At 32.7% G+C, this 21862-nt stretch overlaps 3 protein-coding genes across 4 annotated transcripts; 1 reads left to right on the forward strand and 2 right to left on the reverse strand.

Annotated features, from left to right (window-relative positions):
* Positions 1-932: 932 nt before the first annotated feature.
* Positions 933-8255, reverse strand: LOC120214146 (small G protein signaling modulator 3 homolog). Its single transcript, XM_039212111.1, has 18 exons — positions 8028-8255; positions 7450-7519; positions 6965-7333; positions 6741-6875; positions 6523-6627; positions 5879-5937; positions 5507-5573; positions 5314-5365; positions 5123-5215; positions 4948-5031; positions 4453-4862; positions 3723-3784; positions 3016-3085; positions 2791-2871; positions 2606-2707; positions 1937-2061; positions 1625-1718; positions 933-1386 (listed from the first exon to the last, which is right to left on the reverse strand). The coding sequence occupies exons 1-18, from the start codon at positions 8072-8074 to the stop codon at positions 1285-1287; spliced, it is 2127 nt and encodes a 708-aa protein (XP_039068042.1). The 5' UTR covers positions 8075-8255; the 3' UTR covers positions 933-1284.
* Positions 8256-14238: 5983 nt separating this feature from the next.
* LOC120214089 (protein MODIFIER OF SNC1 11-like) lies at positions 14239-16019 on the forward strand. 2 transcript variants are annotated; one of them, XM_039212073.1, is made up of 5 exons: positions 14239-14639; positions 15186-15266; positions 15356-15484; positions 15606-15666; positions 15767-16019. In XM_039212073.1, the coding sequence occupies exons 1-5, from the start codon at positions 14254-14256 to the stop codon at positions 15803-15805; spliced, it is 696 nt and encodes a 231-aa protein (XP_039068004.1). In that variant the 5' UTR covers positions 14239-14253; the 3' UTR covers positions 15806-16019. The 2 variants fall into 2 exon arrangements, with proteins under 2 accessions (XP_039068004.1, XP_039068005.1); XM_039212074.1 differs by having other exon boundaries at positions 15606-15651.
* Positions 16020-18960: 2941 nt separating this feature from the next.
* On the reverse strand, positions 18961-20636 carry LOC120214147 (protein CANDIDATE G-PROTEIN COUPLED RECEPTOR 7-like). The gene has a single exon (XM_039212112.1). It carries the CDS (start codon positions 20544-20546, stop codon positions 19230-19232), a length of 1317 nt encoding a protein of 438 aa, XP_039068043.1. The 5' UTR covers positions 20547-20636; the 3' UTR covers positions 18961-19229.
* Positions 20637-21862: the final 1226 nt, after the last annotated feature.

The following is a 21862-nucleotide window of genomic DNA, read 5'->3' on the forward strand; positions in this document are numbered from 1 at the left end:
TCCTCAAAACATCCTTGGAAATTTGAAATAAACTGCTTAACTATGGTATGATAGCCATTTGAAGCCATCGGCCATCTCGAAATACCAATATGCCGTAACAAAGGAGAGTCCAAAGAGGGATTAACCCAACTGTTCTTGGAAGAAATGTATTCAAATTTTTACATTTTTGTTGGATGCATTTTACCATCGAGTGTCTTCTTAAATATTTAAATCTCTAAAACATAAGATATTTCTCATTTTTCAACACTAACGAAAATACTTTTTTACATACACCAAATTCTAATGAAATCATTTAGGAATTAATGACATTTTATTTTTGAATACCATTTAATTTATCTTTTAAGAAAAAGAAACATTCATAATTGTTAGAAATTTACGAGCGAAAAATAATCGTATCATAGAGATTTAATATAGAATGACACGCGCAAAAAATGAGATTCAACGTAATTCAATTTTGTCTACCTCCTCGAATAAAAAAACAATAATATCACGAGAAAAACCAATACATGTTATCTCAGGTATCCAAAAGAAACTGATATTTAACTCTTGTATATAACATATATTTCAAGTAACCATGAAACTTTACTTACTCATCAAAGCTGAAGGCGAAAATCTCTGCATTCAGATCACATGCATTTTATTTATCACATGTAGTTGTGATATGTGTACTTGCCGTTTTCATACATTTCATCAAAAGAGGAATTCAAACTAGTAATATTTTCCAGTTTCCATGTCTAAATTTAATCAAATTTGAGCCATGCAAGAGGAAGGGCTTATAGAAATGTATCTAAGTACCAATCAGTATCAGTTCATTTGACCGTTGGACGAGTACAACTATTGACCATTTCTATGGTTAAAATTGACAAGTCTAGCTAGATACATGAAACTGCTTTTTTCCTATGCACATGAGATTTAAATATATTCACAAAATAATCAGATGCCTAATTTTGTAGTACATTTATTCCGTACACTGAATACATGAAATAGAGAATGGTTGAACCAAGTACCATGCCACGCATTGCATCTGGGATTCGAAATTGTGATATTAAATAGAAGTCTTCTGTTTACTGAATAAAAAGTGCAATATGCTGCAACACATTTGATTATTTACGTTCAACCCAATCTACTTCTTCAAGTCTTCCTAGGGATCAGATTGATACTTAACACAATTTGACCATTTCCTTATAGGTAATTGCCAGTATATTCATGATACAAATGAGGTAAAAGAGAAATAAAATACCAGAACAGATGCAGATAAGTGATTTCTTTGGTAGCAGCCGAGGACTAGTTCAAAAGCGTTTGTTCATTTACAGAGTTGGTTTCTTCCTGGGTCGTGCTAGGGTCGGATTTTTGTTCTGTCGACTCCTCGAAATCAAGTTTGGCCTGCTATGTCAAACCCAAGTTTAAAAGCTTCAAACAGAGGTATTGAAATTAGGTGAGGCAACATTGTCTCAACTCTTAAACCTAATAGAAAATATCAAAACATTTGTAGCACTGCTAACTATACTTCAAGGAAATAGGTTGATATTTTCACATTTTGCAGTTAAAGGCTTATAGCTCCAAAACAGTTCGAGTAAAATATATCATCTCAGATGTAAATGAATAATAGATATCGCGGACTGACCAACTCGTAAGGCTTGTTCTTGTCACGCCAGCCAAGTCCGAATGACAACAGCCCCGCCTTTCTTCTGGGACTATCCAGTGTAGCATGTGGTGTCCTACGAAAGCATGTATCTTTGTAAGAGGAAGGACATTAAAAAGTGGATTAAAGTACCTATGCTCTTTGTTTTTCACATAGCCTGTAGTTTTCTTCATCAGAATCAAGTGGATTCAAAATTTATCGAAACATTTTGATAAGTGGAAGGACATATAGAAAAGGAGATATGAATCATAACATTAGAATCAATGTTAGAAGAGTACAGATCTTAAATGTTACCGCGGAGAAGACAGCGCTTCAGCTTGGCCACTTTCATATTGCAAGGTAGCCTCCAACATCGATTCTGCCATTATGACCCTCTTCTCCATCCGAGCAATAGAATCCATAGCCTTCTCATATTTTTCCTGAAAATGTATGTATGTATTTTTATCGAGTATAAATCTAGTCCCGAAAGAAAGAAGGAAAATAATGCACTACTCGTGGGATGCTGGATATGATCAGATCACAGAAAAGAAAGTAGCAATCAGATGTGACACCTCAGTTAGGAATAAAACATACCTAGCTCCTTATGCTGAATGATTTGAAATAGTAAAAGAAGATACATCATATCATGAGATAAGAAAACAATTTCCAAATAGTTAAGCGTTTGGTGTTAAATTACAGAATCATCTTCAGCCAACAGGAGAATTGTTTTAGAGAAAAATATAAGGCGTATAATGTAATTGAAGTAAAATGTTGATGAGAATTTGGAAAAATATATGAACTATTCAACACCTTAACTGGAGGTGAGCATTTCAACGAGTCGAGTGGAAGAGTCCTATTTTATGATTTACATTTATTTGAAATTTTTTTTAGTGAAGCGAGTTTATGAAATTTGAGTCTTCAAATTCAGTTGTAATGATTTATTGGTACATATTGGTTCCAATTACATCAAGAACAGAAGAGAACCTGAAGCATGGTAACTGCAAATCTCTGGGCAGCTGCATCTTTCTCCACGTTTCTGCGAGCATCTTCAGTTATCCTTTGCTCTTGCTCCATCCGTGCCAAAACCTGTAGCACATAGAACATAAAAATCACTTGAAAGCTCAAAATAGAATAAGAACTATGCATTAGAGATGGGGGAAAAACTATAACTTAATCATGGCAGCTTCCTGTTCTTTCTTATCAGCAAGAGCTTGGTGTAGATCAGCCACTTCTAGCTCTAACTGTTCAATCTGTTGCATTAATAATAAATTTCAAACCCTGCGTGCATCTCGAGTGACCCCGGAGCTTACATGGCCAAAGTTGAAGTACTGCCACTGACGAAACAACGTGCCGGGAAGGTCTAAAATATTCGAGGAAATAATTTTACATCTTACCTTTGCACTCAATAGCCGTCGATTATCTTCCTTGACCAACTCCACAAGGGTTGTCTCTAGCTCCTCAGCTCTGGAAAAGAACATTAACCACAGGTACAGGGAATATGATTGGTTAGCTACCAAATAATATATTTTAAAATTTTATGTCATTATTTCAAAATTACTTATAATTGATAATGGTTAAAAATAAATTTTATAATATTATTTATATAAAAAATATTAATGTAATATATATTTAACTTGAAAATATTATTATGATGTATCTTCATCACATATATAACCAAACCAATAATTTATGTAATTAAAGTTATATATTATATTTAAATTTGTGAAGCTCTTTATTCGAAATAACCGAAGGCCAGAGAAACAGAAATTGAAAACAACTGAAGACTAGGAAAAAGAACAAAAAATTAAAAACCAATTATCTAAGCAACAAATGACTTGGTAATGAAGAATTTTGGAGGATCCCTAGTAGTTATTTTTTAGGTCCCTATTAGTTTTGAAATTAGGCAAATTAAGCTTTGTCCCCATTTTTGGGTTTAAATACTTCTTAGGTCCCTATTAATTTTAAATTGGTGGCTTTAACAATGAGATCTCGACCCCTCATTTTATTACTATTTTTATTCCTCCTCTCAGATGTTTCATCCTGGTCTATCCTCGGCCACAAAAACAGAATAAAATTAGAAACAGCAGTAGAATATACTAACTGGAGAACAGCAGCTCTTTTATCTTCAAGCAACCTACACAACTCAACCTTCATCCAGTCAACCTGCATGTAAATTGTTAATGATGGAAATTTGATAAAAGCTGCACAATAACTATTCACATCCATCATATTAATTATAAGTGAAACACCTTAGAAACCTTGAAGATTGGTTATAAGAACAGAAATCTTTAAGCTTTCATTAAATCAAATGACGAATTTGTCCGTAAATCAACATTCAAGAGTTCATGCATTGTTCATTCCATGTGCTTATTTATGCCGAAGCCATACCAATTCTTTGTTTTTTTAGGGTCGACAAATCAAATGAGGTGTGTAAGTTGTTACAATTGTAAATATTAGAGTTTATTTGTAATTAGTGATGGAGATAGGATCTTATCTTTTAATAACAGAAGATAAGGTTTGTATTTTAAATCACTCCTAGTTGTAGTGAAACTCTTGTAATCCAAGTCTTTAAATAGACTCTGTAATTCATCACTTGAGATGTATAAAAATACTCACTATTCTCGTGAGTTTCCACAAGGTGGGCAGACATTTGGTTAAAGTTTATAAGGTGAAAAAAAAGTAGGCAAAAATCAACGGCTCGTAGAAATTATTAAATCAGTTGCTTAAACACATACAATCCGCGGTATGTGGACCCTTACAGTATAAAAAAAGTATCATTGTGAAACATCAGAAATGAAGTGTACAAATGCTAAGAAGACAAAGAGAAGTACCTGCTCCTGAATATCCGGTTGAGAACCAACTAAATCTGCGTTTAAGCTACAAAGCAATTGATCCAGATAAGAGGAATGGGACTCCAACTTAGATTCATCTCCATCAGCTAAATCTTCAGCAGGCTTAGCTTCTTCCAGCAGTGAAACAGGCTCATTTTTTACACAGTACCGTGTATATGCAAGTCCTTTTAATGCTTCTGAAAACCGGCTTCTTTTTGTTCTTTCCTCAACATCCAGTAACACAGATGGTCTATGCTTGTCTCTCAGCTTTCGTAATTTAGAATCAGTCACAGCCAAAAATCCCATGCAGGCAGTCAAAACAAGTTGGCTGCTGTCAAATGTTGAACCGACAAGGGATTGCAGTAAATTGATGGCAACCCCAGCATCCTTGGTTGTAATTAAGGCAGGACCTACAGTAACTTTAAGTAACTAGACTGATTTTTGAATTCCTCATCCACATAAATGCTTCAGTTTAAAAGTATAAAATCTTGATACCATATAACTCCAATAAAGCAAGGGCCGTACGAAATAGCATAACACGATTTCCTTCTAATAGAAGTACATCCCAAATGCGAAGAACTGGAGACCAAGAAATCCATTACAAGGTAAACATGGTTACAGATAAAGAGAGTCCAAGGCACTCAAACTTGCAGCAAACTTTAACTCTTACCGCTTTCCCAAGGAAGCGTATTAATAAAAATGGAAAGAAGCCAAGGTGCACATATCCATGCCACCTGCACTCCCAAGTAATCCAGATGATTGACTACACAAGAAACATAGATGAAATAAAAATCATCAATATTATTTCATGTAAAGCATGAGAATATAATTAAAATAGAGAATGTTTAAAAGGAAACAAACCCAATTTGGGAAATCTTTCGCGCATCAACTCATCGAATACAAGTTGGTCAACCTATGAAAATACCAATATTTACAATCACAAGTTGTAAATTGGCAAATCTCTTTAAAAATACTACAATATCAGCGTGTTGGTGAACAAAAAGAGAAGGAACATGGAATATCATAAAAAAAGACGCAAAAAATTAAAAAAAACCTGATATTCTATCATGCCCTCTGAATGGTAACCATCAAAGAAATCATCAATAATAGTCACCAAGGCCCTAAGAATACATTGAAGAAATCAGTCTTCAAGGCTGACCTAGCTATTCTTGTATCATGAGTATGCATGTGTTTATATATGCCTTTGCATAACAATTAGCACAAGAGAATAAGATGTGGTGTCTAGAAAGGCGACACCTTTATTTTGCATGAAAAAAAAATAAAAATTTAGCACCATTAGGCAAAAGTTGACCTAAAAAGCTTCTGCACACCCAAAATCATTCTAGGGTAGAATATACAAAATTCCAGGGATAGAAATAGCCACTTCCAGAAATACATTATCTTATAAAAAGCTACATGAACTTACCAAAAGGCGTTTTCCTCTGGCATCACAAGTAACAATAATCCAGCAAAGAAATTCATTGCCTGAATGTGTTTGATGACAAATTGGAAAACAAGAATAAGTACAAGGAGTGTGATTATTAAAAATAATCACTTGAAAAATGAGATTGTTAAAATCCATTAAGAGCAAATTTAAATCATAGGTAAAGTCAGTGACATGCTAGAAGTTAGGTCTTTCAAGTTGCACTTAAAAAGTTCAGGCTTGCAACTTTTCTGGTAAAACAGATTTACTAGGGAAAAACCTCATATTCTTACTATTTGGGAGCAAATTGTTCACTCCTTAGGTCAAAAAAGTTTAATGTAACATAAACACAATCATAATTTTAGAACATTAGATTTGTTCTTGAGGACCATGAGTTTTCAATTAACAGAATAATGGCCTCTTGGTGCCGTGCCTGTAAAGCAACGGCATGACTGAAACGAAGAAGATGATAAGAAATTGAATAATTTCTATATAAATCTAAAGAAATTTCTTAGATTATAAAGAACATAAAGGTAGAGATAGAACTGGGGCGAGTTATAAAGAGATACACCAATTAAAATTAACACTAACTCATTTGTACCAGTTGAACTCATTTTAGAGAATAAAAGCGCCAGTTAATCAGTCACCTGACAGTAACCAACCGAGGGATTATGTCGTGCATATGCTAAAAGTAAACGCCTCAAGGAATCCCTATTCAAAGTTGGATGACCAGGAAAAGTCCGCATTAAATCCTGAAAAGATAAGCAGAAGAGTTAGCCTAGGAAGAAATGCAAAAGCAAAAGAAGTAGAACCTATAAATTGATAACATTGAACTATGAAGTCTACGGTGCATGCATTTAATGACCTTCTCAATCTGCTTCCTCCATTTACTGAATACACCAGATGAATTGCTATGCTGATCATCATTTTCTTGAGCCAACAATTCCTCATAATATCTTTCCACTCGTCGTGCCTTGACACCCATAAAAGCTTGCCATACCTGCAAACGCAAGCCATATTATAGCAAAACGGGCATTTTTCAACAAATAAATAGCAAGACAATAACAAATGGAGATGTTTCAACCTCACCTCCCCTCGGAGATCCTTTGGTACTCCTCCATGGACAAGGCTTTCCAGCTCTTCTTTCCAAGGAAAAAAAGATTCTCGAGAGTCCTTATTGCCTGCATTACTTTCTTCCCCATCTAGGATCTCATCGACAGAGGCCTTTTCCTCAGATTCTCCTTCTGGAGATCTTGACTCTTTTATTGATGGAAGATGGTCTCCACTTCCATTCACATTTTTATTTTTCATATTATTTCCTTTCTTAACCCTTGAATTCATCATATTCTCAATGCAACTAAGGACATGTCTACTCTTAGCCGATCCTTCGGCCTTACTTGTCTTTGCATGATGTTCAAGGAAGATATTCCATTTCTCCGATCTTTCCTCTTCCTCTTCCTGGTATAACAAATTACTATATCAATTTACCAAATAAACATAACCAACCACACATAATACATTAGAGACACTCTTTCGAGTTAATACAAGAACTAAACCTTAATAGAAACTTGTACCTTATAGATATTAAGGCATTGTCGATACGTTTGAATGTGTTGCGGTCTGACAGCAAATCCATAGGCATCCCTAACCACATTATCGCGCACATAGGATGTATATTAAACCAGGGAACACATGATTACTAAAAAAACCAAAGAAGAATTTGGAAAAGGAAATCATAAAAGAAGACCCGTCACTCAAAGATCCTGATCACTAACTATAGTAAACAAGTTGGATATCAGAATGTCTCGAAATTTAGACCAAAAACAGCAGGATTTATAAAGCTACCAATCTTCAAGTGTGCTAAATGATTAGGCAAAATTGCATCCTGGAATCACCCTTCAGTGAGAGAAATTACAAAAATCCATCTAAATCTAAACCAATAACTCCACGTTCTTTTTAAGTCAAAATGCACAAACCTATTCAAAAGAAAATTAATAAGAGCTTGAAAAAAGGCCACCTTTTTTTGTTTAGCAAGATCCCCCCCCAAAAAAATTATAACGGAAACAGTGAAAACTAAAACTAAGAAATTGTCAAATTCATGAAAAGAATTAAGCTTTAATAAGAAAATGAAGGAACAATAAAACTGAAGTACCTCATTGGTTCGTGAGATTGAAGGAGATTCGAGTTCGACTCCATCATTTTCGGGTTGATCAACGGCCGGGATTGATTTCTTCTTCTTTCTAATTTTTGTATGATCAACAAAAATTCAAGTTTAATTCGTATGGTTCGGAAGATCTAAGGATGTTGCTTGATTTCTGCTATAACAAAAAATTCATTTTTTAAAGAAAAATCAGGTGAGTAAGCTCCTAGTTCAAGCTGCTGGTTTCCTCTTCTGCTGGTTCTAGTGTTAATTTAGCGGGCCTTTTGTTCAAGCTGATGTTAAATGACGTGTACGACAAAGGTAGATTTTGTTTTGCCACGTGAAGAAATCTGGAGCGGTAGATTTAGAGGCAGCTACTAACTTTGAGTCACAAATGGGTAAGGTTAGGTTTGACCATTTGAGTTTGATTGAGTAGGCCCCACTACACTGCTTGTAGACCTTATGGTCGGTTAATCATTTAAATGCACGTTGTCCTGTCTTTTCACTACAATTATTTTCTGCTGTACACTGTTCAAAACTAATAAATGCAAATAAAATTACAGCTTCGATTAATATCAAAATTTCAAAGGAAAAATTACACAAATGGTTAATAACGTGGGAATAAGTTTTAATTTTTCACACCTAAGTCTTAAAAGATATAAAAAGATCACTAACGCTATCTATTTATAATAATTAGATCACTCAATATTAACAATCACTAATGTGAGTAACAAAAAATTTACCTGGCCATCTAATAGCTTACTGCACCATTGACCGCCACATTAGAAAGCTCATTGAAAGTATATATATTCGATGCTCGAAAATTATTATTAGGTAAGAAGGCCACTTAAAATGCGATGTAAGTAGAATTTATTAAGTTGCATATATATATATATATATATATCTATATATATATATATATATATATATATATATATATATATATATATATATATATTTATATATATATATATATAATTTATATATGATTTTGTTAAAATATACTATGCAAGTATGTTTTTTTAGATATTTCCCAAAAATATTGCCATAAATTTCTATAAAAATAATTATTTTATATATTGATAGTAAATATAATATTTCACATGAATATTTGTAATAATGTCTTATATTATATTCATATTTTTAGAATTTTGATTTTTAATATAATGGAAATACATTTGAAAAAAATAATTCTCCTCATAGTTCTTTTGCATTTTTAAAATTTTAACGTAACAATAAGCATAGAATGATTTATTTTGTTGAGTCTTCTGACTATTAAAAGTTATAAAATGATTTCTCAATTTTTTATGTATTCTAAACTTATCTTTTTTTATTTAAAGAATTAAAGACGGTTTAAATTAAATGTCATCCTGTTGATTGAGATATAATAAAATAGTAATACAAGTTCATTGAATATATTACTTTATAATTCAAATTGATCTGGACTCATGGTACTAAATTTTTTTGCTGAAATACATCATAATCACAGTCTAAATACAACTACCAAATTTATTCATATAGGTGGCATAAGCAAGTACACCATAGATGCTTAACTGAGAATACAAATCATTAATCTAAGCACAGCTTATTGTGATTCTTTCTCACACACAATCATATGATGGTGGCACTTTCATCAGTTCTAGTCCTGCAACAATAAGAATTTATTTCACTGGTTAGAAATTTCTGGTACAATAATTATTGATGTAATACTAATACTATAAGAGCATAAACAGACCAGTACTTTGAACATCTTCTTATAAAGTGCCACTAATTCATTTGGGATATTTTGGAGAGCTTCAAACCTTCAAGGGGTATTCGTTAGGGGATCCTTTATCCCCTTATCTTTTTGTACTTTGTATAGAGCGGTTATCTCATGCTGTTGACCAACGGGTTATTTACAGATCTTGGTGGCAAATCTCTCTCTCTGGGGGTAGACATGATATATCACACCTTTTCTTTGCGGATAATTTCATCCTCTTTACCGAATCCTCAAGAGAACAAGTGATGGTGCTTAAGGAGGTTATGGAGGGATTCTGTGCTTACTCTGGTCATCGTGTAAGTACTAAGTACAACAAAAACTCATATCTTCTTTTCAAAAAAATCATGATCCTTTCATGAGGACGATGATAGCTAATGAGTTAGGTTTTGAAGAAGTGTCTAACTTAGGAAAGTATCTCGGAGTGTCACTTTTGCATGATAGGGTCACAACTGCTACTTATAGGTACATTATTGAGAAGGTAGAACAATGCTTCTCGGGTTGGGTAGCCAAGACCTTATCTTTGGCCGGTTGTATTACGGTGGTGAAATCTGTCTTACAGACAATCTCGTACTATGAAATGCAATCTCGTACTTTAGAAAAGCATATCCAAAGATTTGTGTGGAACGCTTCCGGCGGCTCTAACTCCCTTACTCTGAATAAATGGGATGTAGTGAAACAACCGGTGGAGGAAGGTGGATTGGGCTTCAAGGATCTAGATCATCAAAATAAGACATTCCTGATGAAAATTGGAATGCAGTTGGTTGAAGACTAATAAATTGTGGATACAAGCCCTTAAGTGTAAGTATCGATGACGGGGTCATATCCCTGATAATCTTAACCACCCGAAGTGCTCTAGATTGTGGAAAGGCTTAATGTGTATCTGGGAGGACATCAAGAATATCATTACCTGGAATATTCGTAATGGTATGAAACGGATTTTTGGTATGACAATTGGCTCAACGATTCAGAGCTACTTGTTAACCACTGTTTGTACAACCACATGCCTCAACCGATTCCTGTCACATTGATGATCACTGCTTCTGGTAATTGGGACTCGGAAAAGCTTCGAGGTATTGTTTTGGATCAGGTTTGCCAGAAAATTGACGTTATCATCCCGCCGAATCCTTTTCTTGGAGTTGACAAACCGAGGTGGCGATGGGAAGTTAATAATAAATTCATAGTGAAGTCGGCTTATAACAGCTTGGCTACACCAATGCATAATGACGAGAGTGTTGTGTGGAAAAGTATTTGGAATCTACAGGTTCCATAGAGAGTGAAAGTCTTCCTTTAGATGGTCGTCCATGGTAAACTTATGACAAAGGAGGAGCGTGTCAGACATCATATTGCTAATACGACCAGATGCCCGTTATGTAATGCTGATGTTGAGGATATAATCCATGTCCTTCAACAATGTAATTTCGCTTTCCAAATTTGACGAAGAATAATTGATCCGGATAAAATGGGGGTCTTCATGAAGATGCCAAACAAAGTCCGGATTTTAGCTAATATGAAGGGACAAAGAGCTTTTCTTATGAATAACGCTCACTGGGACTTGTTATTCCCTATTATCTATTGGAAATTCAGGAAGAAACTATGCAACATTGTCTTTCAACCAAACTTTGTTGAGGGTGATGATTTATTAATCCAAAGTGTAAGACTGAAGAACGAAATTCTTGCTGCCGCTAACACCAATCCAAGCAACGCTACTTTGTTGCGGGCTACAGTAGTCCGATGAAAAAAGCCAAACCAGAATTGGGTCAAGGCCAATACTAATGGCGTAGTGGGAGGAAAGTGCAACATGGCAGCAGTTGGGGGAGTCCTGAGAGATTCTCATGGTACATGGATTTCTAGATTTTTCCGGAGTCTCGGTATATGCTCAGTTTTGAATGCAGAATTATGGGCGATTCATGATGTTTTATTCCATGCTTGGAACCTAGGAACAAGAAGAATTGAGGTGGAAACGGATAGTGCGATGGCGGTAAATCTCATCAACCGATACTCCAATGAAGATAGTGGGAACACTGTTGTCTTTCTGATTTGTGAGCTCTTAAATAGGAGTTGGATTTCGAGGGTTGGACATATCTGTCGATAGGTGAATAAGGTGGTTGACAAGCTTGCTTCAATGGCTAATGGGAAACCGGTTAGGGTGATGCTTTATCAAGAAGTTCCTTATGATGTTGCGACATTAGTTGCCGAGGATCACGGCTCAATGAGCTAATCTATGTTCCCCCCCCCCCTGTATTATCTTAAAAAACTTATTTAAAATGTTAAAATATGAATAATGATAGATGAAGTATTATAATCCGATTATCAAATATTGATGTAACGATAAAAACAAAATAACGTATAAAGAGAACTTCAAATATCGATTAAATATCTATGCCAATGTCTAATAAGTAAAATAGAAAACTATCATTTTTGTCCATTTTTATACCTTAACTTTTATTTTTTTTAAATCATGCATAACGTTTAGTTTTTGTTTAATTTTAGTACTTATAAAAAATTTAACATTAATTTTGAAAAACCTGAAAGTTTAGGTACTAAAATGGGCCAAAACTTATAGTTTATGTATTAAACGCGTTAAGTTTTTAACGACAAGTACTAAAATGAAACAAACTAAACGTTAAATATGGTTTTGAAAAAAGTAAAAATTTAAGTAATAAAGCAAAAAAAAACTAATAATTTAGGTACTAAGCACGTAGCTTACCCAGATAAATATTCATTACACAAATTGCATAACAAGATTATAAAGCTTGCAAATGTTTTTATTTTTTAATAGTTTGTATGATTATAAAGTATTATAAATTTAGAATTTGTTATCAGACTGATAAATATATTTATCTTGTAGATGTAATTGTTTAAACTTAAAATTTTTAAATGAACCAAGTTATTTTAGTGATTTAAAGAATGATTGTTATTCTTAGAGGTTTCAAGTTCGAGCATCAAAAGCGGGAGAATATTAAAATGTTTATTGTTAAATGATTGAGAGTCTTTAAAATAAATACTACCATTTGTAAATATCCTAATTTGATGAAACAAAATTCTAAACGAAAACATCAATTTTTTTTTACTAAAACCTGAAATCACTGACGGTCCGTTTGATAAAGTTTTCTAAAAGTACTTTTAGCTTAAAAGTCTATTTTGACCCAAAATTAATGTTAAATGGGTAAAAAATGAGAAAAGAGTTGCGATGGAAACGATAATTTTAAACCAACCGCAAAAATTATGATTTATAACTTTTTCATTTTTTACTTTACATTTGAAAGCAAATTGTATAATGTTACCCTTATTAATATATGGACTCCACTTAATTATGTATTTATATTTTATTTTAATAATTTAATGCTAACCTCTTTAAAAAAATAATTATTTACTTTTAATAATTTATTTTAATAATTTAAAAATATAAATTTATTATTTATATATTAAAATATTAATATTGAGTTATATAAAATATATTTGTATTATAATTAAATTTTTTATTTGTTTTTATATTTTGTTATAGTTTAAATTGGTGTAATTCATATATAATAATATTTTTAAATTTATTATTATTAGTAATACAAAGAATTTCACATTGGATATGAACTATTTGGCGTGGTCCAATTCGATTCGTATGTTATTTTTAGATAAGATCCTTCTGATAGAATATTATTTATCAGAGTTTATTTTACTATTTATAGTTGTTATAAAATATTTAATACAATTTATGGTCATCAGAGTAATTTTTATGAAAATTAATTATTTTGTAATTGCTATAAGATCTTTTATCATTTTACCCTATGTTTATTTTTCCATTTCAGATGATACTCCTAGTGAAATATCCTTAAGCAATTGTTTGCTTTAGAAACACTCTCCTTGATTTTTAAAAATCTATTCGGAGTATCGCTATAAGTTTTGAGATAAAAACAATACCACAAAGTTCATTCCATCTTTTTTGGTGTATGGAATTTGGATAGTCGTACTAACCTCGGATGCATTCGTCAATTGTAGCGATTACACATATCAGGACGAATTCATTTCTAAGCCATTGGATCACCACGACACAATAATCGATCCTTTTTACATATTTTATTTAATATTTTTCAATCAGTGTTAACGCCTTATTTTGCAATAGTTTATTTTTCTAATAATTATATTTTAAATTGATATGATTTATTTATAACTGTAAATATAATTTAAATGTTATATTTTTATTTTACAACATAATGCCTTTATTAAACATTTAATATTTTTAAACTCTAAAATTCGTTTCTACAACACTTTTAAATATGAATTTTCAAAATTTATATTAAATTGGATCTAATTATTGTTGTATCTTCTTCTAAAAATTTCAGCTCGAATTTTATGTATAAACTCATCACCATCACCTATACTATTAATTATCCAAAATAAAGGACCGAGAAATTAGTCTTGTTTTTTCCAATCAAACAAATCCTCATCCCCGAAGAATTTTTTAATGATAAATGAAGTAAAAGTATGTCATTTCTGACTTCCCGCATTTGTTTTCAAAGAAATATATTAGTTCTTCCTTCCTTTGAAAACCATAAAGCTCTTAGGTTTCAGCTCGTATTCCTCACGCGACCCTACCGACCTACCACTCCTATGGCATCTTTCACCGAGAAGCCCGGCGCATCACCTTCCACGGACAAGTCAGAACCTCCTAGCAATCTCACTCATCCCGAAGCTGAACTTTCTGTGAAGGAGAGCGAGGATTCGAAGACCCCCGAGACTTCTGCGGCCTTGGTTGCAGGGGAAAGCGGCGGTCCCGTCGACAATGTCCAGAAGAAGATTCGACGAGCTGAGCGATTCGGCGTACCCGTCCAGTTATCTGAGCAAGAGAAGCGTAATTCTAGGGCTGAAAGGTAACATCTTTATTTCCCCCTTTTTCTTTGTGTAATAGTTAGGGTTTATCTGGTGTTAATGATTTTTTTGTTCTTTTATTTGATTTATTTCTGAAAATGACTATTTTAATAATTTTATTTAACTGCAATTTTTGTATTTATGATGAGCTTAGGTTAATGCTCTTGAATTTTCTCCACTTTAAGATCTCGATCTATGTTATTTAGGATCTCTTAATAGCTCATAATTCTCAAAATGGTTGTCTTAAATTTAGCCAATTTATCCATTATTTCTCAAGAGATTAGTTCAACCCATCATAATCTTACCTAGTTACCTTACTAAACATGTCTGCGTGTTTGGATTGGACCCTGGGAAAGTTTGGCAGGATGAAGTAAATATTACGTTAGATATCTACTTGTATTTGATTAAAGAGAAATCTCATGACTCCTTTTTCTATTATACTGGAAGAGATTTCTTGATGGTAAAGGTGCAGTTGTTGATGATGAACACCATTTCTCGACTTCTCCATGTGTTTGTAACTTACTGATTGCAGTACAATAATATTGTAGGTTCGGCACTGCACCGAGCACAAATGGATCAGAAGCATCTAAGCAATCAGAGAAATTGAGGAGAAAGGCTAGGGCAGAGAGGTTTTTATTCCATACCACCTTTACCCAGTGATATTCTAGATTGCAGCTGTATTTATTAGTTAGTTTTATTTTATTTTCGTGGTTCTCAGGTTTGGGATTGCTGCACCCTCTACAGCTACTGATGAGGATGCGAAGAAGAAAGGTCGTCTTGCCAGATTTGCACCATATTCCAAACCTGATTCAGTTGAGGAAGAAAAAAGAAAAGCAAGGGCAATCAGGTATGTTCCAATGCTGAAGAACTGTTCCCTACATTTTTTAGATATATAATTGTCTCCAGAAATCTTTATTGGACAGCTTTAACCCTTGAAATTGAAATTTAATATTTTCTGGTCTTTCCAGGTTTTCAAATCCTTCTTCTAATTCTTTATCACAGGAGAATGGCAAGGTAAACCTTGAGCCGGTAAGGCCTTGTTTGTTTTCCTGACAAATTTGGGCGAATTCAAGTATTTTTGAAGGTGCTGTCTGAGATACTGATTTCTGTATGCCCTCCTTTTTTTCAGGAAGCTCCTATTGATGGAAAGGCTGGTGGAGAAATGTAATACCCAAAATTTTGGTTAGTGACCAAAATGTAAATTTTGAAAGTTTAGTAGCTAAATTATAAAGTTTGGAAAACTTTAGGGACCAAAGTAGTAATTTTCAAAAGTTAAGGGGACCAAAAGTGTGATTTATAGAAGTTATGTATTGTGACCCCAAATGAATAGTTGAATTTCACCTTCTTGACGTTTTTGTGGGAATCAAATTATTGATCTGAAATTTGTGTTAAAATCTTTTAAATATTAAAGTTTGGTAAAAATTCGGTAAATTGGATCGAATAGAAATTATGAGAAAATTGAAAGATATTAAATTAAGCTTAGAAATATGTCTATATTTTAAAATGATGGGAAATAATATAGATCATTGGATTGAAAATTTATTTTCATGTTTAATTTGAATCGGTAGATGAAAAGTGGTAAGATTAAATTTTTTAGGAAAATGCATGGGTAAAGCTGTAAAAGGTGAATTAATTTATTCATCTTTGATTTTGAAAAGACGATAAATAACATTGGTTTGGTATGGATGTAATTATTAAGTTTTATTAATAGTAAAATTATTATTTTCTATTACATTAATTTTAAATTAATTTAAGCTTAATAAATAATAAATGCACATGAAATTAATTAGAAATTTCATGGAAATCAAGTCTTCTTCAACTTTCATTTCATGCGCTCTCATAACTAAAGGTAAGATAAATTTTATTTTTCATTTTTAAGTATTTTTCTTTGATTTTTGGGTTAAATCGTAAAATAGAAAAAATGTTCTATTCAAAGAGCTCTATCATTTGGTATCATTATTGCATGCTAATCTTGCTTGAATACTAAGATCTTAAATTTTAGGGTTTATGTTCATGTTAGAGTTTCATGAATTGACAATGAATTTAGATGTGATTGATGTTGTATAATTATTTCCAAGCTTATGCGATGATCTAAACCACCTATAAAAGCTACTAATGATTTTTAGCCTAAACCCTAATTTGGAAAAGTTTTTAATTTGATGAAATTAGATTAGGGGTTTGATTGTAGAAGTTTTGAAATGTAGAATAGAGGTTGATTTCATGCTTGAATCAAATTAAAATCAAGTGAAAAATCAAGAAACCTGCTCCCCTAACATTCGGCCTAAGCTTTAGGAAGTGAGAAAAATTATGTATGGGTTGGAAATGAGGTAGGAAGGATTCTACAGTCCTTAGAAAAATTTTGGGATCATTTTGGAATTTTGTTGAAGTTGAGAGACCTATTCGATAATTTTAAAAAGTTATAGGGTTGATTTGTAATTGTTCAATACAATGAAGTACTATGGTGGAAGTAAATGTTAGAGTGATGAATTTGATGTTAGAATGTGAAATTATTTTAGGAAGTTAGAAAAGTTTTGAGTATTAAAATAACAAATAATGAGAAAGTTAGTGACATAAGTGGTAATAGTAGAATTGTTGAGTTATTGGGTTGGAAATTAAATGCTGAAATTTTTTAATTATGTTAATTGAAGCTTGAATGGAAGTTAAAGGGAAAAGGACTATTTAGAATAAAATGAAAAGATGAGATGAATTCTAAAAGAATTCATAATTAGAAGTTAAAATAGGTGATCACTGGCAATGACTAATGTTGATGGCTGATTGAACTTATATAACTTAAAAATCCTAACTCTAAACAAATTAAATTATTTAAATTAATTATTGTTTTTAATAAAAAAATATAATTTCATTATAATTCTATTAAGTATAAATTAAATTTTAACAAGTGATTAATTTTAAATAAATTCTTACACTTGTTGATATTTTCATAATAAAGATAAATTTACACGTAATCTTTTTCGATACTCTGTTTTGTTAATACACTGCGGTATGTGACGTGGGTTGTAAACTTATACATCTTATTACTCATTCATAATAATAGATGAGTATCCCTTGTAAAATCAAATGAACGAGCTTTCCTCCCTAAAAACTTAAAAAAAAAAAATCATTGAAAAACATTTAACTTTAGAAATCAGTTCATTTCATTAATAAAAATTATATTTATTCAACGGATCACATGCTAACCTTAAATCCCTGCTTATAACTTTCAAAAAAAAAAAAAAACAGAACACTATAAAACTACTTTAATCTTATTAACACGTATTTTTTACTCTAATTTAAAATACATGCTTTTAAAAATTATCATTTTAAATAAAAAAATTCAAAAATATCTTTTAATAAAAGAATATTTTATTGTTTGAAATAACTTTTTTTTAAGCTAAAGATATTATAAAATAGTATTGTTCTAAATACTATCAACCATTTAACAATGAACATTTAATCACATTACTGCGATCATTGGTGCTCAAATATATGATCTCTAAGAAGAATTACTTTGTTTCTTTCGAACACATTTTTTTCAAGAAAATATTTTTCGTCAACCTAAAGTTCAATTTCGACTAATCTGATTTTGATGACTTAGGTTTAAATTGTTTAAAATTCAAAGTGCTTGATGATGTTGGTTTGTATTTCAGGTTGGACATGTTCAAAGTGTTGACTATTATGGTTAATCATATTTGAATTTAATCATGGAACTTGGAAGGAATTCATTTAATAAAAAAGCTGACAATTACCAGTGCATTTTGACAACTTTTATCCCCACTTCGTTGCTAATTGGTTGAACGCAATACGCCAAATCAAAAGAATAATTACTCATTAGGCAGACTTAATTCTAAGTTTAACCACAAAATATACATAAATTCAAGCTGAGCACTGCCAAGAAGAAACAAACAAACACAAGGCATTACCATTCAAATTGCTGAGATGACCGATTGCAAATACATAAATGAAAAGGTCAAAAGTTGAAACAGCAAAACGCTGGTTCAATTGACTTGCACGCATCAAACCAAAATATACTCCAAACATCGACTAACAATAATAGTTCAAGACAATAATCCAAAGAACCTACTTAGTGGAATCAGATTAGAGCAGCTTCTACAGTGTGCGCGCATTGCCGATAGACTAAGAAAAATTCTAAACAGATAGTCGGATAATACCTTATAAAGATGAGAAATTGACAAATTTACATTATCAGAGAAGTGAAAAACACCTCAAGCCAGCATCAAACCAATATTTTGGACATAGCATTTCATTAGATGCATCTAAATCTTAATATAATTCACATAAATCTCTAGCATCGCACAGAAGAAGAAACTTGAACGCTTGTTTTTAAATTTCAACCAGCTAAGAGAAACTCATTAAGCAGTAAGAAATACAGATTTCAGTCACAAGTTAAACATAATAAGAACAGGAGGTAGAAATATAATAACAATCAAAACATATTCAAATTTCAGCAACAAGTTAAACATACTAAGAACAAGAGAAGAGCAGCAGCTTTGTATCCGTAAAATTCACTAAGAACCAACCTCGAACTAATCCCATACCCTCGTGTGAATTCTCGTTCCAGCAGCCCCTGTATTTCAGAGCTCGAATTCTTCATCTCTGAGAGCAATTTCAGCAGCCTCTTCATCTTCATCGTCAAGAATAAAGTATTCATTTTTCTCCACCGGCCTAAACATGTAAAACATAACCAAATAAAATGCAAAACTAGCTGTCTCCTCCGCCGCATTACTAACCCATTGATACTTGTAAGCGGCGATCGTCCTCAAAGCAAACACCACAATTCTTGTGAAATACAAATACCCGATCACCACAATGTAAAACTGCCTAAACAGTGTCAACTTCGCCAAATTCCTGGCAGCCTTGCCATCGGTTTTCGAGGTTTCCCTCAATGATCGAATCGACCAAACAATCGGGAAGATAATGGCGCAGCAGCAGATGATATCAACCAGCAGAAACAGCTGATTCCATGTCACCCAATCTTTAATGAATGGCCCGGTTTCTCCGATCACAACCGAAGCAATATTTGCAAAAACTTGGAGCGGAATCACGATCATCAAAACCTTCTTCTCCCTTTCTTGTAAAAATGGTTTCAAAAACGACCAACCGGTGCCGATCAAAATGATGACGGTGAAAAGTAAAACGACGCGGATAAATTGAAAAATATAGAACAAAACATCCCAACCGTGAGGAGTTCCGGTGACCTTAACGAAATGCTTATCTTCGGCGGCGCATATCAGATTCAATGCTTTGAATAAAAGCAATCCGAACATCAATAAATGGATCCGGTGTACGGATCGCTTATTGGTATAACAAACGTAGATCCAATACCCCAAGAAGACCAAGTAGAAGATCGAGAAGACGGTGTAAAGGGAAGGGAGGTGGGTTAGACCCGCGGAGAGGTAATCTTTCGAACCGTTGCGGTCGAGGTTGTAGATTTCGGTGCGGACGTTCATCGAAATGCGGGTTTGGGGGGCGCAATTGGAGAAAAAGAGGGAGTATTCGTTGGGGGAAGAAACGGGGTAAGTGCGGTTGAAACGCGAGAGCGGAGGTGGGGAGAGATCGGCGAAGGTGAACAGGTGCTGGATGTAGCGAGAATCGAGGACGCAGAAGTGAGAATTTTGTTGAATCTCGAGGAGGACTTGGAGGAGAGCTTCTTCGGACATGAGGAAGAAGCCGAGGCGGGAAGCGTCGGGGTTGGGGTCATTGGCGGAGGAAGTGACGGCGACGGAGGACACGGAGACGGATACGAATCCATTGTGCGTGAAGCCGAATTTCTCGAAGAGGATCATGGGGCGGGAGTCGGAGGTAATGGTTAGGGTTTTGATCTCGGCGGTGGTGGAGGAAATGATGGAGAGGAGGAGGAAGATTGGGATTCGCAAGGGTAATTTCGTCATTTTGGGAGGATTCACGGCGGTCGGGGTGGCTTGAACGGGAAGGAAAATGGAGAAAGTGACTGAATTTAAAAGGCTAAGGACATCGATTTGATTTTTTTGTTATTGCGATTGTTTTATCAGAGAAAAAAAAAGTTGTAAAAGGTCAATGAAATTCTAGACGACTAGTGTTGCGGAACCAGAAATAGGCAATTTTATTATTATTATAATAATATCTATTTAAAAATTAAGATAAAATACATAATAATCTATTATTAGAAGGTATTTTTTTATTAAATTATCTAATTATTAAAATTTATAAAATATTCTTTTATTAAAGGTTTCTGTTTGGTTGAATTTTTAAATATTAAAAATTATAAAATAGTATCGTATCATTTATATATTCTAAATATATCATTTTTTATGAAAAACTAATGGTTGCTTAAACTACACATTAAATTATTATAGATACAAATTATATGAACTATTTTTTAAAATGAATTAAGATTATAAAATAAAAGAGTTCATTAAAACATGAGAAAAATAAAAATAACAATTAATTAATAATTTAGATAATATAAAATAATTAAAATAAAAAAGAATTAAACGATTAAATATTATTACTTTTAATAGCAGGTTCATATTGCAATCCACGTCTTTATCATCAGTTAAAATATATCATTTTAAAAAAATATATATTAATTTAGATATTATTATCATGATTAATTTTTAAATAAATATTATTCTCATAAATCATTTCTTTATATATTTTTAATTATTTAAAATGTAAAATTTTATAAAGTTTATGAATCAAACAAGTGCTATAGATTCTTATGGTCTAATTTAATATTAGAGGTATCGACTAATTATTATTTTGATTTAAGATATAGGTTGTGATTGTTATAGGTATTTTATTCATTTTGATTTGAATGAAGAGTCGTTGTCAATGATCATGTTGAGAGTGATAAGTCGAGGATTACAAGTGATGTCTAATTGAAAGAGGGATTTATAAAATGACTCTTCTTAATATTTGTCAAGTCTAGGATCATGACAATTACTCGTAAGTTGATAGGGTGAATTGATATGACTGTTTGATAATAGATTTAAATTTGACAAATCACGTCAACCTATCACAGATCATCTCAAATTATTGTGGATGATCAGAGGATATGTGACTCCGACAGCTTCGATCGGTAGATGAGTTCCTCCAAAAGTTTTGATAGGCAGAGGAGTGATAGCAGAGACGTAACTTGTGAAAGAGACCCGAATGAGGTACAATATTTATCTCCTTAGTTGAGAGAATGTCATAAAGTGATTTCAACCGAAATTTATGTAAGAAG

The sequence above is a fragment of the Hibiscus syriacus genome, unplaced genomic scaffold (assembly GCF_006381635.1).
Source record: "Hibiscus syriacus cultivar Baekdansim isolate YM2019G1 unplaced genomic scaffold, ASM638163v2 tig00110053_pilon, whole genome shotgun sequence".
NCBI classification, from domain to species: Eukaryota; Viridiplantae; Streptophyta; class Magnoliopsida; order Malvales; family Malvaceae; genus Hibiscus; species Hibiscus syriacus.